Genomic DNA, 14,504 nt, shown 5'->3' on the forward strand with positions numbered 1-14,504 from the left:
GAATGAATGAAGAAAGATTAGTAAAAGAAGTGTTGAAGGCAGAGGTGGAAGGAGTGAATATGAGGGGGCGTCCTAGGATGAGATGGATGGATGGGGGTAAAAGGGGCATTACAAAAGAGAGGAATGTTTGTGGAGGAAGGACGGGAGAGGACAGAAGATAGGGGTGAATGGAGAGGGGTTGTGTATAGATGATGCTGTGATGCATGAGGGGGAGTGGGTGAGGGATGGGGGGTGAGGAAGCATGTATGAGAAAAAAAAATGACGCAGCCCAAAAGGATTTCTCCCCGTCTTCTCCTTTTCTCCATGAGGGGACGGAGAGGGGGGGTCGCCGAATTTATGAAGTGGCCTTGCTGTGGATGTGCTGTTTCTTGCGACACTGCTTCTGACCCAGGACAGTGGACAGGATGCAGGGATGACCCATCATCCAGGAGGTGCCAAGATAAGAGGGAGGGAGGAGGGTGGAGGAGAGGAATGGGTGGGAGTGGTTTCTGTGCCTTTTTCTTTTTGGCTACCCCCCATGTAGGGGGAAAAAGCCTTTGGTATATGTATGTATATATTTACATATATATATATATACACACACACACACATATGTACATATATATATATATATATATATATATATATATGTATGTATGTATATGTATGTATGTATATGTATAATATATACACATGCATGTATATATGTACATATATATATATGCACACACATATATATATATATATATATATATATACATATATGTATATATATATATATATATATATATATATATATTATATTATATATTATATATATATATATATATACAAATAATTTTTCAGCACTAAGGAGCAAGTGTGGGGGTTCTTATGAAAAATCACCATTCGTAAAACATGGCTGTCATCCACTGGTTTGCAGTTTCTGAAGATGATGTCTTTAATATGTTTTTCATCATCCCAGTATGAACTGCTATAAATATTTTGGCAGTAAACTATGATTTTGTTTTGCTGACACAAAGAGTGCTCAAAGGCACAACAGTCTAAGCAAGTATTTAGCAGTTTGATAAAAATCTGTGTTGGTGTAACCATTGTTAACTAACATCTGATGTAAGTGCTGAAGTTTGGCATGTAGCAGATGCCAAGAAAAGCAAACCTTAATTGCCTGCCTCACGTATGCCTTGAATACCCCTCTCTTGTAATCTTGTGTGCATTCACCCTCACCATTCATGCACTTACCCACATTGGTGGGCTTGTGGTAAATGGAGGTAATAAAAGCATCTGAGGAACCATCTACCATTACATTGTGGAAAGGGAGTCTGTTGTTGTTATTCAACTCCACAGTGAACTTTAATCCAGAAATAACTTGAAGGTTAGATCTGAGTTCCTCAAGTAACTGTAGGTCATCTACACTCACAAAGATGTCATCAACATACCTACGATACAAAATTGGTTTGGTAAGGTTTTTTTTATAGCTTTTTCTTCAACATGGGCCATGAAAGCCTTGGCAAAGAGAACCCCAAAAGGTGATCCCATAGCAACACCATCTTTTTGAACATACATGTTACCTGATGGACATCTGAAGGGTGGCCCAGAAGTACAGGCCAGGAGCCTATCTTTCAAAATGTTTTCAGGGAGTTTGGTGGGAGAGAGCACCGAGTGGTGATAAATTAAGAATAATATCAATAGTTCTGAAGAGGGGGACATTTGATAAGAGGCTGTCCACATCCAGTGAAGCCATGATGTCAGTAAGCCTATTGATTCTTAAAATGTCAATAAATTCATCTATAGATTTGAGTGAGTAGTTGGGCATGTAAGGGGTGAGAATTTGGTTACAGCGTTTAGCAAGGGAGTAGGTAGAGGTGGGAATTTGAGAAATAATGGGCCTTAAAGGGTTACCTTCTTTGTGAGTTTTTACATTACCCTAGAAATAGCCAGGGGCAAAATCACCAGTAACTAGGTCAAATTTAAGGTCACCTACTACAGTGTTGGCAGCGTGAATGAGAGAATTAACCTTTGATTTAAGTTTAACCGTGGGGTTACTAGAAAGTGGCATAAATTTCGTAGGGTCATGTAGTAAGTAATTACATTTATCTATATATGTATCCCAGTCAAGGATAACATATGAAGAGGCTTTGTCAGCTTTACAGATGATAATGTGTTCATTATCACGAAGCTGCTGTGCGGCGTCACGAAGGTGGGGGACAAAAGGCCGGGTGCATGTCAAAATCAAGTCTTTGTGCTTTCTGCTTGAAGGTTTTCACGTTTTCATGTTCAAGTTTACAAAAATTATCATACAATAAGGCGATCTGAGTCTTTTTGTTAACATACATACATACATATACCAAGGCTTTTTCCCCCTTACAAGGGGGGTAGCCAAAAAGAAAAAGGCATAAAATCATTCCCACCCATTCCATCCCTGAATACACTCCACACCCCTCCACCCTCCCTCTTATCTTAGCACCTCCTGAAAGACGGGTCATCCCTGCACCTTGTCCACTGCCCTGGGTCAGAAGCAGTGTCGCAAGACACAGCACTTCAACAGCAAGGCCGCTTTATTAAATCGGCGACCCCCCCCCCTCTCTGTCCCCCCATTGCATAAAATGAGAGGACGGGGAGAAATCCCTTCGGGCTGCGTCAAATTTTGCTCACACATACTACCTCACCCCCCATCCACCCGCCCATTCCACCTCATGCAATCACAACATCATCCATATACAACCATTCTCCATTCACCCCTCTCTTCTGTCCTCTCCCGTCCTTCCTCAACAGACATTCCCCTCTTCCCCAAAGCCCCCTTCACCCCATCCATCCACCTCATCCTATGACGTCCCCTCATGTTCACTCCCTCCACATCTGCCTTCCACACCTCTTTTACTAGTCTTTCTTCACTCATTCTTTCCACTATTAAATTTAGGGGAAAGATAACAATTAATACCTAAATTTAAAAAGTCAATTTGAGCATCGGAAAGCACAACACTAGAAAGATTAACATAGTTATCCGAAGTCTTAGGAATAGCCAAAGGACCATCATATAACTGAGACAATTTCTTCAAGATGTGGGTCTGTCCTACTTGGAAGTGCATAATAGGTTCACCCACAGAAGCAAATTGCTCAGATACAGTCACTACACAGAAACACTGGACACCTTATTCTGCATTGTCTCGCTTTAACCTTACGTAGACAACAACACAGTATTTCCTCCTCAAATGACTTATGAGCCATTCAGCAGCTGTTGCTGGTTACCTTGGAGAACCATGGGTCTTCTGTAGAGGAAGTCTGAAGATATAGATCGGGTTAATTCTGGACCTTCAATTTACAGGTTTTTTAGTGTCTTGATAGCTTTCTTTGGGTCTGCTTGTGAAATTAAAAATATATTAACATTTTCAGACTATTTTTCGAGCCCGCTTCTCAGCCATAACAGAGCGTGATATTAAAGCTGCTATGAATGCATTAGTTGAACCTAATGAGAATGAGTCACGTTCAGTTGATGCACGGCAGGAACTGGATTTACGAATAGGTTGTTCCTTCACCCGTTTCCAAACTAAGTTCTTCCAGGTAAGTGAAACGTTGATCTATTGTTTGTGTTGTCAATACATAGGGGTGAATGTATACACATTTCTATGTTGAATTGATGTCAGGAGAAAGGATACTTGAGACATCAATTCTATAAACATCTAGGTAGTGTAAATATGCATACACAGTGTGCTGGCAGGTTTTCAATGTTAACTCCTCTTTAGATGCGATGTGGTGATGCAAGATCATTGTCTCAGAATTGGAGTAAAACTGGTATCACTTGAATGTATCCCTTATGTTTGGTTTTCTGTGAGTGACATTCTAGGTGACCTGAACAAGTCGTTGACTACATAAGTTTTATGCAGTCTATACTCTAAGGGAGTAATTGAGGAACAGCAGTATAGGTTTAGAAGAGAAAGAGGGTGCATAGATTAAGTTTCTATATTAACCCTAGTTGTATACAGGGTTGAAGCCATGCCCCTGGGATTGTGCCTCTTTGCCTCCACTCATTAACCCCTTCGATACAATGACGCCTACGTAGGCGTCATGAGGAGCAACTGAGTACGCGAGGATGGCGATGTTGGCGTCTTGATTATATATATTGTAGTTGTACCTGTGTGACCCCCATACTCTGTAAACTGGCTTAGTCATATTTTCTATGGTTATCAAAATTCACAGGTGAAAGAGAACGAGCAATACAGCGGTAACTTTATTCTTTATAATACAAGTATTATGACACGACATCGCACGTCTGGCAGCTAATGCTGCCCGCGAGATTTTGGCCCATATTGAAGGGGTTAAACTGCTTTAAATTTGTTTATGTTGTTTGTCATCCGTGTTCCAATAGTCTATATTCTTGTGGGAAAAGCTGTACTTTCTAACATATTTTTAACAAATGTGCTTTTCAATAGTTTACCTTTTATTGAGCTTTCATCCCATATTAAAGCCTTTGATCCACTTGAACACCTCTATTAGATCACCCCGCACTCTGTGTCTTTCCAGAGTGTAAGTTAAGGTGCCTAAGCCTCTCCTTGTAATGTAAATTTCCGAGTCTGTGTATCATTTTGGTCATTCTCCTCTTTACTGATACAAGTGAGTTGATGTCTTTTCTATAGGACAGAAACCAAAACTTTACCTCATAGTCAAGGATGGGTGTAACTAATGCTAGATAACGTTTGATAATTACCTCTGCTTTTCTATTTATAAACATCCTAGCAATGAAACCTAATGCTCTGTTAGGTTTATTTCTGGCACTAATGCACTGTTTCCTGGATTTAAGGTCAGGACTCACTAGAACTCCCAAGTCTCTCTCGCACTCAGTGTTCTCTACAAACGTGTTACCTAAGCTATATCTGATTTTGGGGTTGTGTAGCCTTATATTTAACATGCTCTACTGTGAGTGGAGAATAGGTGGAGAAAGAGGAAAAGGGCAGAAGGTAGGGAGGTACTTAGAATGAATGCTTAAATGAGGAAAAAAAGGAGAATGAGTATAAGAAGAAGTTGAGAGAGGAGTGGGAGAGAGTAAAGGATAGAGTAGAACTAGGAGTGGAGGAGGAATGGGGATGGTTCAAGAAGGGAGTCATAAGGTGTGCAAAGATGGTGTGTGGAGCAAGGAGGGTGTGAGGAAATAGAAAGAAGGGTAGTGAGTGGTGGGATGAGGAAGCAAAGAAGGGTGTAGAAGAGAAGCAGGCATTCATAGATTGGCTACAAATTAGGACAAGGGAATCATATGAGAGGTACAAAGTAAAGAGAAAGGAAGCAAAGAGGAGAGTAGATCTGAAATGGGGAAAGAGTATGACAGAAAATTTTGAAAGTAAAAAAAAGATGTTTTGGAAGGAAGTTAAAAGAGGAAGAGGAGGCAAATCAAGTAGAGAAGAAAAGGTAAAAGGTGCAGATGGAGAGATGATAATGGAAGAGAAGGCAGTGAGAGGAAGGTGGGCAGAGTATTTTATGGAGTTGCTAAATGTGAAGGAGAATAGGGAGGGAAAGGTAGTTGCAGTGGGAAGCGCTAAGAAAATGTCCATGATGAGTGAGGAAAATGGAGGAGAAATGGGGAAGAATGAAGTGAAAGCAGCTGTTAAGATGATGAGAGCAGGTAAGGGACCTGGGTTGGATGGATGCATGGGGGTCTGGTTGATGAGGTTATTTAATGTTTGTATAAGAGAGGGTAGAGTGCCAGAGGGCCGGAGGAGTGCCTGTATAGTTCAGCTTTACAAAGGAAAGGGGACAAGTGTGATTGTAGTAGTTACAGAGGGATCAGCTTATTATTATTATTATTTTTTTTTTTTACAGGTAATAATTTAGTTTACTCGATCCTGAGAGTAATCCGTCTAAATTAGTATAATATATTTATTTATTATTATAATTTTTTTTTTTCATCCTATTTTCTGTTCCTTTCATTTTGGTTACCTTGGTGTACCATTTTCTCAGTTTCATGTCTAAGACTCTCCAATAGAATTCCTTGCTTTTGGTCACTTTTTTTTTTTCTTTTTTTAACCTTCATCTCTTAGTGTCTTCTCTCTTTCAATTTTTTTTTTTTTTTTTTATTTTTTGTATTGTAATGTTCACTCTTTACTAACCTGATTTTGCCAGTATGTCTTCTGCTACCATTTCTGATCCTAGTTTTATCTCTAGGGGTCAGTTTCTTTAGAATATTGTCCCATTTTATAAATTTCCTCTATTTCTTTTCTTTTTCTACTTCTTGGTCATTGTCTTGTACTTTTAGAATTGTTTTTGCCATTTCTTTTTCTGCTTTTTCTCTTGAGTACCTAACCAAACCATGTTTTTACTTTAGTCCATATATTACAATACACTGTATCTTTCCCAATTTGACTTTTTCTTTGGTTACTTGAATAATTGTGTCCTTTGCATTTTCCTGCATCTGTTGTTAGTGCTATTTCTTGAAAAGCTATCTCTTCATTTTCTCTGTTTTCATTCCATAACTCTGCAAAATTTTCTCACCAAAATTTTCTTCAATTCTTTCAGACATTGGCTGTATTTTGTGATTTACCTCTTTTTTTTTCTCTCTATTTGTAGCATCATTGTATTTCATCTTTTCATTTTCATATTTAACCTCAGTTCTTTTTTTAATTCACTTAACTCATTATTTATTTTGGAATTCTTCTTTAGTTCACATACCCCTCTATTGACTTCAAAATAGTCTTTCCTTAAAGTTACAATCTCTTTCCTTAATTCCATGAATTCTCTCTCCCACAAGTTTCTATTAAGATTCATGTCCCTTTCCATGTCTCTGATTCGACTCTGATTTCTTTTTTCATACCAAAGCCAGAAAATAGGTCATTGCCATACAATTTACCAATCCCCCTTGGGGGACTCAAAGCCTCTATATACATTTAGTTTTGGTATAGCGCCTCCAGAGGGCCCTGCATTTATGTTGACATTCAAATCAAACTTGTCACTGTTTTCCCCTGATCACCTTGATTTCCTTGCATTTTCTCACTATAGACACTTTGAACAGTGTTTATTTCTGGCACTAATGCACTGTTTCCTGGATTTAAGGTCAGGACTCACTAGAACTCCCAAGTCTCTCTCGCACTCAGTGTTCTCTACAAACGTGTTACCTAAGCTATATCTGATTTTGGGGTTGTGTAGCCTTATATTTAACATGCTCTACTGTGAGTGGAGAATAGGTGGAGAAAGAGGAAAAGGGCAGAAGGTAGGGAGGTACTTAGAATGAATGCTTAAATGAGGAAAAAAAGGAGAATGAGTATAAGAAGAAGTTGAGAGAGGAGTGGGAGAGAGTAAAGGATAGAGTAGAACTAGGAGTGGAGGAGGAATGGGGATGGTTCAAGAAGGGAGTCATAAGGTGTGCAAAGATGGTGTGTGGAGCAAGGAGGGTGTGAGGAAATAGAAAGAAGGGTAGTGAGTGGTGGGATGAGGAAGCAAAGAAGGGTGTAGAAGAGAAGCAGGCATTCATAGATTGGCTACAAATTAGGACAAGGGAATCATATGAGAGGTACAAAGTAAAGAGAAAGGAAGCAAAGAGGAGAGTAGATCTGAAATGGGGAAAGAGTATGACAGAAAATTTTGAAAGTAAAAAAAAAGATGTTTTGGAAGGAAGTTAAAAGAGGAAGAGGAGGCAAATCAAGTAGAGAAGAAAAGGTAAAAGGTGCAGATGGAGAGATGATAATGGAAGAGAAGGCAGTGAGAGGAAGGTGGGCAGAGTATTTTATGGAGTTGCTAAATGTGAAGGAGAATAGGGAGGGAAAGGTAGTTGCAGTGGGAAGCGCTAAGAAAATGTCCATGATGAGTGAGGAAAATGGAGGAGAAATGGGGAAGAATGAAGTGAAAGCAGCTGTTAAGATGATGAGAGCAGGTAAGGGACCTGGGTTGGATGGATGCCATGCAGAATGTCTGAAGGAGGTACAGTTATGGGGGACTGGTTGATGAGGTTATTTAATGTTTGTATAAGAGAGGGTAGAGTGCCAGAGGGCCGGAGGAGTGCCTGTATAGTTCAGCTTTACAAAGGAAAGGGGACAAGTGTGATTGTAGTAGTTACAGAGGGATCAGCTTATTATTATTATTATTATTTTTTTTTTACAGGTAATAATTTAGTTTACTCGATCCTGAGAGTAATCCGTCTAAATTAGTATATTATATTTATTTATTATTATTATAATTTTTTTTTTTTCATCCTATTTTCTGTTCCTTTCATTTTGGTTACCTTGGTGTACCATTTTCTCAGTCTCATGTCTAAGACTCTCCAATAGAATTCCTTGCTTTTGGTCACTTTTTTTTTTTTTTTTTTTTAACCTTCATCTCTTAGTGTCTTCTCTCTTTCAATTTCCTCAACATTGATTTCTTTTTTTATCCATATATTGTAATGTTCACTCTTTACTAACCTGATTTTGCCAGTATGTCTTCTGCTACCATTTCTGATCCTAGTTTTATCTCTAGGGGTCAGTTTCTTTAGAATATTGTCCCATTTTATATATTTCCTCTATTTCTTTTCTTTTTCTACTTCTTGGTCATTGTCTTGTACTTTTAGAATTGTTTTTGCCATTTCTTTTTCTGCTTTTTCTCTTGAGTACCTAACCAAACCATGTTTTTACTTTAGTCCATATATTACAATACACTGTATCTTTCCCAATTTGACTTTTTCTTTGGTTACTTGAATAATTGTGTCCTTTGCATTTTCCTGCATCTGTTGTTAGTGCTATTTCTTGAAAAGCTATCTCTTCATTTTCTCTGTTTTCATTCCATAACTCTGCAAAATTTTCTCACCAAAATTTTCTTCAATTCTTTCAGACATTGGCTGTATTTTGTGATTTACCTCTTTTTTTTTCTCTCTATTTGTAGCATCATTGTATTTCATCTTTTCATTTTCATATTTAACCTCAGTTCTTTTTTTAATTCACTTAACTCATTATTTATTTTGGAATTCTTCTTTAGTTCACATACCCCTCTATTGACTTCAAAATAGTCTTTCCTTAAAGTTACAATCTCTTTCCTTAATTCCATGAATTCTCTCTCCCACAAGTTTCTATTAAGATTCATGTCCCTTTCCATGTCTCTGATTCGACTCTGATTTCTTTTTTCATACCAAAGCCAGAAAATAGGTCATTGCCATACAATTTACCAATCCCCCTTGGGGGACTCAAAGCCTCTATATACATTTAGTTTTGGTATAGCGCCTCCAGAGGGCCCTGCATTTATGTTGACATTCAAATCAAACTTGTCACTGTTTTCCCCTGATCACCTTGATTTCCTTGCATTTTCTCACTATAGACACTTTGAACAGTGCACAGAGATCATTTTGGGCAACCACAAGTGTTCCCCTTCCCACTCAGTACAACCCAGGTCTCTTGCTTTCCTTGCACTGTTGAGAATTTTCATCTTATTCAGCAGCCTATGGAACTCTAACTGACAGCTGTTGACAGCTCGGTGGTTCGTTTGTGTTATATATTTTGTTTGTGAGGTTGTGATGGGGGATGGCGTTGAAAGCTTTACTGAAGTATAGTGTTATGAGAAGTGTTCTGTGTGGGGGCTTATCTGAATTGATGCCATCAAAAACTCTGTATGACGATTATCGGAAGAGTGTTTTTGGAGTGTAGCAGTTTAAAATCATGTTGCGATTCAGCAAGGGGTGTGTGTGGTGTGATGAGTTGTAGTTAGAGGCATTCTGTGACTTTGGAAGGAATGCAGAGAAGTGTGATGCTGGAACTCTTGGGTTTTTGTTGGGTTTAGGGATGGTGATGATTTTTCCAGGTTTCCACATGTCGGGTATAGTAACATGTGAATAGCTGTATTTACCTAATTGTAGTATACAAGAATGGAGCAACACTCATTGGCTCCTGTCTCCTATTCTCTAATTCTTCATCATACCAAGTCCCAAAGTCATGTACAGTTCTAATTTAATCTATATCCTTGATTTCCAATTATCATATTTAGATTTAACCCCTTCGATATGATGACGCCTACGTAGGCGTCATGAGGAGCAAGTGGGTACGCGAGGATGCCGATGTCGGCGTCTTGATTATATTTGTTGTAGTTGTACCTGCGTGACCCCCATACTCAGTAAACTGGCTTCATCATATTTTCTATAGTTATCAAAATTCACGGGTGAAAGAGAGAATGAGCAATACAATGGTGACTTTATTTTTTATAATGCGAGTATTATGACGCAACATTGCACGTCTGGCAGCTAATGCTGGCCGCGAGATTTTGGCCCGGAGTGAAGGGGTTAAACTCATGTATTGTTTGAGCTTTGGCTATAGTTTGCAATGTTGGTGAGTGTATGTATGCCATTTATTGCAAGATGTTCTAGGTGGATGTAACTGATGTTGTCAGGGCCATACACAGATTGCTTGAGGTTATGGGTTATATGCATCGTTTGGGTATCTATGAAGGGTGTGTAGTCTGGGTATGTGGGGAAATCTTTCTTATGTCAAACGATTGTCAGGGAGAGGAGTGAGATGGGTTGTTTGTGCAGAATGATTTATGAGTATGCTTGATGTCTGAGGGTAAGTTGACTGTTGTTGTGGTTCTTGCTCTATGAGAGCATGTAGTGTTAGTATTGGATAGTGTAATGCTGTTGGGTGTCTTGTACTTTTTTTTTGTGATTAACCACTTCACTACGGGACTTGAATCTCGCGGGCAGCAGCCAATGCCAGCCGTACGACGTGTCGTAATAATACTCGCATCATAAAATATAGTCACCGCTTATATCGATCGTTCTCTCTTTCACCCGTGAATTTTGAAAACCACAGAGAATGGGATTCAGGGCACATTAGAGAGAATGTAAAAACACAAGGGCGACTACAATAAATATAATCAAGACGCCGATATGGCAGCGTCGCGAATCCACTTGCTCCTCATGACGCCTACGTGTGTGGCACCGTATGGAAGGGGTTAAGTGTATTGAAATTTTGAAAGTAATAAAAAGATGTTTTGGAAAGAAATTAAGAGAGGAAGAGGAGGTGAATCAAGTAGAGAAGAAAAGGTAAAAGGTGCGGATGGAGAGATGATAATGGAAGAGAAGGCAGTAAGGGGAAGATGGGCAGAATATTTTAGGGAGTTGCTAAATGTGAAGGAGGATAGGGAAGGAAAGATTGCTGCAGTGGGAAGTGCGAAGAATATGAGAGTGATGAATGAGGAGAATGGAGGAGAAATAAGGAAGGATGAGGTAAAGGCAGTTGTTAAGATGATGAAAGCAGGTAAGGCACCTGGTCTGGATGGATGCCATGCGGAATGTCTGAAAAAGGGAGGTACAGTGATGGTGGACTGGTTGGTGAGGTTATTTAATGTTTGTTGGAGAGAGGGTAGAGTGCCGGAGGACTGGAGGAGTGCCTGTATAGTTCCTCTTTACAAGGGAAAAGGGGACAAGTGTGAATGTAGTAGTTTCAGAGGGATTAGCTTGTTGAGTGTAGTTGGGAAGGCTTATGGGAGGATCTTGATTGAGAGGATTAGGAGAGGAACAGAAGGAGTAATTGGTGAGGAACAGTGTGGATTTAGGACAGGTAGAGGTTGTGTAGATCAGATCTTTGTGGTAAGACAGATATGTGAGAAAGCTATAGAAAAGGGGAAGGATGTTTTTTGGGCTTTTATGGATCTGGAAAAGGCTTATGATAGGGTAGACAGGAAGGCACTGTGGGAGGTTATGCAGATATATGGGATAGGAGGAAAGCTTCTGGGAGCTCTCAAGAGTTTTTATGAGAATAGTAGAGCTTGTGTCAGGATTGGAAATGGAGAGAGTGAGTGGTTCGAGGTAAAGGTGGGACTTCGGCAAGGATGCATTATGTCGCCCTGGCTGTTCAACTTATACATGGATGGGGTGGTGCGAGAGGTAAATGTAAGGGTAGTGGGCAAGGGATTGGAGATGGTTAAAGAAAATGGAGAAAAGTGGGAGGTGAGCCAGCTGTTGTTTGCGGACGACACTGCGCTTGTGGCAGGATCGGAGGAGGGATTGAGGAAGTTGGTGGCAGAGTTTGGGAGAGTATGTGATAGAAGAAAGCTAAAGATAAATGTGGGTAAAAGTAAGGTGATGAGATGTACAAGGGGTGAAAGTGGCAGTAGACTGGAAGTGAGCATTAAGGGAGAGCGACTGGAGGAAGTGGATAGTTTTAGATACTTGGGTGCAGATGTGGCAGGGAAAGGTGGAGTGAAAGTGGAGGTAGAATGTAGATTGAGAGAAGCGAGTAAATGCCTTGATGGATTAAAGAGTGTAATGAGGAATAGACATTTGGGAATGGATGCTAAGAGGAGACTGTATGAAGGAGTGATTGTGCCAACAGCACTGTATGGGTCAGAAACATGGAACATAAGAGAAGAAGAGAGAAGGAGTTTGAATGTGTTTGAGATGAGGTGTCTGAGAAGTATGATGGGGGTTACTAGGCTAGATAGAGTGAGAAATGAGGAGGTGAGGAGGAGGACAGGGGTGGAAAAGGAGCTGGGAGATAGGGTTGATGAAAGAATATTAGGATGGTTTGGACACATGGAAAGAATGAGTGAAGAAAGACTAGTAAAAGAGGTGTGGAAGGCAGATGTGGAGGGAGTGAACATGAGGGGATGTCCTAGGATGAGGTGGATGGATGGGGTGAAGGGGGCTTTGGGGAAGAGGGGAATGTCTGTTGAGGAAGGACGGGAGAGGACAGAAGACGGGTGAATGGAGAATGGTTGTATATGGATGATGATGTGATTGCATGAGGTGGAATGGGCAGGTGGATGGGGGGAGAGGTAGTATGTGTGAGCAAAATTTGACGCAGGCCGAAGGGATTTCTCCCCGTCCTCTCCTTTCATGCAATGGGGGGACGGAGAGGGGGGGGTCGCCGATTTAATGAAGCGGCCTTGCTGTGGATGTGCTGTGTCTTGCGACACTGCTTCTGACCCAGGGCAGTGGACAAGGTGCAGGGATGACCCGTCATTCAGGAGGTGCTAAGATAAGAGGGAGGGTGGAGGGTTGTGGAGTGTATTCAGGGATGGAATGGGTGGGAATGATTTTATGCCTTTTTCTTTTTGGCTACCCCCCTTGTAAGGGGGAAAAAGCCTTGGTATATGTATGTATGTATGTAAGTGTATTGACAAATGTTTGTCCATTTTCTGTGTTTTTTTCATGTATTTTATTGTTGATCTCAGTGCTTTGTGCTTGTGTTTGGTCAGTTATTTTCTAAGGGATAGCTGTGGGGGTATTTGTTTAAATGTGTCATGTTTTCTGATGAGGCTTTAGATTTCTGGTGTAAAGTTTGGGTTGTATGATTTTCTGTTGCCTGTGGGGGTGTATTTTTTGTCTGCATTTTGTATGGTTGTATTGAAAGTATGCACAGCAATGTCTGTCTCTGAAAGGTGTACTGTTTTGTGTCTCAAAATGTTATTCTGTCACTTCAGTGAAAGCTTACCAGTTTCTTTTTTAATTTGTGTGTGTGTCTGTGTCCAACTGGGTGTATTGTGTTGTGGTGGTTATGATGATTGGAAGGTGGTCAGTTCCAAGGGCTCCAACCACCTTTTAAGAAGTTGTTGGGGTTAAATAGGGGGAACAGAAGGTGATGTCAGGAGAGTAGTGGATGTAGAGGGCTTGATGGGAGATATCTGTTTGAATATGTGTGTTGTTTATAATGATCAATGAATCAAGTTGTGTCTGCCAATCAACACCTCTGTTTGCATTGGTTTTCTGATTGGTGGGATCCATGTTATAGAGGCATAGTCAAATATGATTCTCAAGAACAATTTGTAGACTATGATTTGTTTCCTTCTGCTAGTTAAAGCCAGCCTGTGCTTGGTAGTGATGTTGATATGTTTATTTTCACAATAATTTTCACTATCAAGTTCGTATGTTAGCAGAAGGATTCAGTTGTAATATTTCTTTGATTTAAGGTTGTTTGGGGGAAACAAAGTAAGTGATGATTTTTGAGGTGATGTTTCTATTTTGTTTTGTAAAAATCATTGTTTTGATTCGTCAAAGAAAATTTAGGTGTTTTGTAATTCCCATTACTGCATTATGATCATCAGGTCATCTGCATAGGTACATAGTAAATGATAAGACTTCATTGATAATTTCATGCTATTAATACAATTTTTGGATTTTTGTTAGGGCAAATATGGAAACTTGGATTCAACACTGATTTCATATGGCCCCTGTCAGACACCAACTCTTGGATTTTGTGTAGAAAGGCATGACTTTATCCAGTCCTTCAAACCTGAAACTTACTGGGTAGTGATGGTGAGTAGTTCATTGTTTTCTTATAAAAAAGAAAATTATATATTTTTTGGAATGGATGCTAAGAGGAGATTGTATCGTATGAGAAGGGGAGCTACACTCGTGGTGTCCTGTCTTTGTATCTCGCAGTATCTAGTTCACTCTTAAATTCATGTATGGTTTATGCACACACTATTGTTTCATCCAATTTGTTCCAGACATCCACCACTCTTGTGTGGAAAGGTGTTTTTTTTTCTTCAGATCCCATGTATAACTGTCCTTTTTGAGTTTCTTTTCATGTCCTCTTGTGTTTCTCTTATCATCCCAATTTAGTAAGTCTTCTCTATCAAGAATTTCC

General features: G+C 39.8%; 1 protein-coding gene across 4 annotated transcripts in view; it reads left to right on the top strand.

Moving 5' to 3' along the window:
• The window catches only part of Top3beta (DNA topoisomerase 3-beta), a 140,492-nt gene that overhangs the window by 24,409 nt on the left and 101,579 nt on the right, over positions 1-14,504 (top strand). For all 4 annotated transcript variants that reach the window (XM_076205732.1, XM_076205730.1, XM_076205729.1 and 1 more), the window contains 2 exons: positions 3,370-3,537; positions 14,042-14,170. In XM_076205732.1, coding sequence (XP_076061847.1) covers positions 3,370-3,537; positions 14,042-14,170 — 297 coding nt within the window. The remainder of the gene's footprint in view (positions 1-3,369; positions 3,538-14,041; positions 14,171-14,504) is intronic.

Source organism: Oratosquilla oratoria, chromosome 22 (assembly GCF_046742065.1).
Source record: "Oratosquilla oratoria isolate Oo_2021 chromosome 22, ASM4674206v1, whole genome shotgun sequence".
Taxonomy (NCBI): Eukaryota; Metazoa; Arthropoda; class Malacostraca; order Stomatopoda; family Squillidae; genus Oratosquilla; species Oratosquilla oratoria.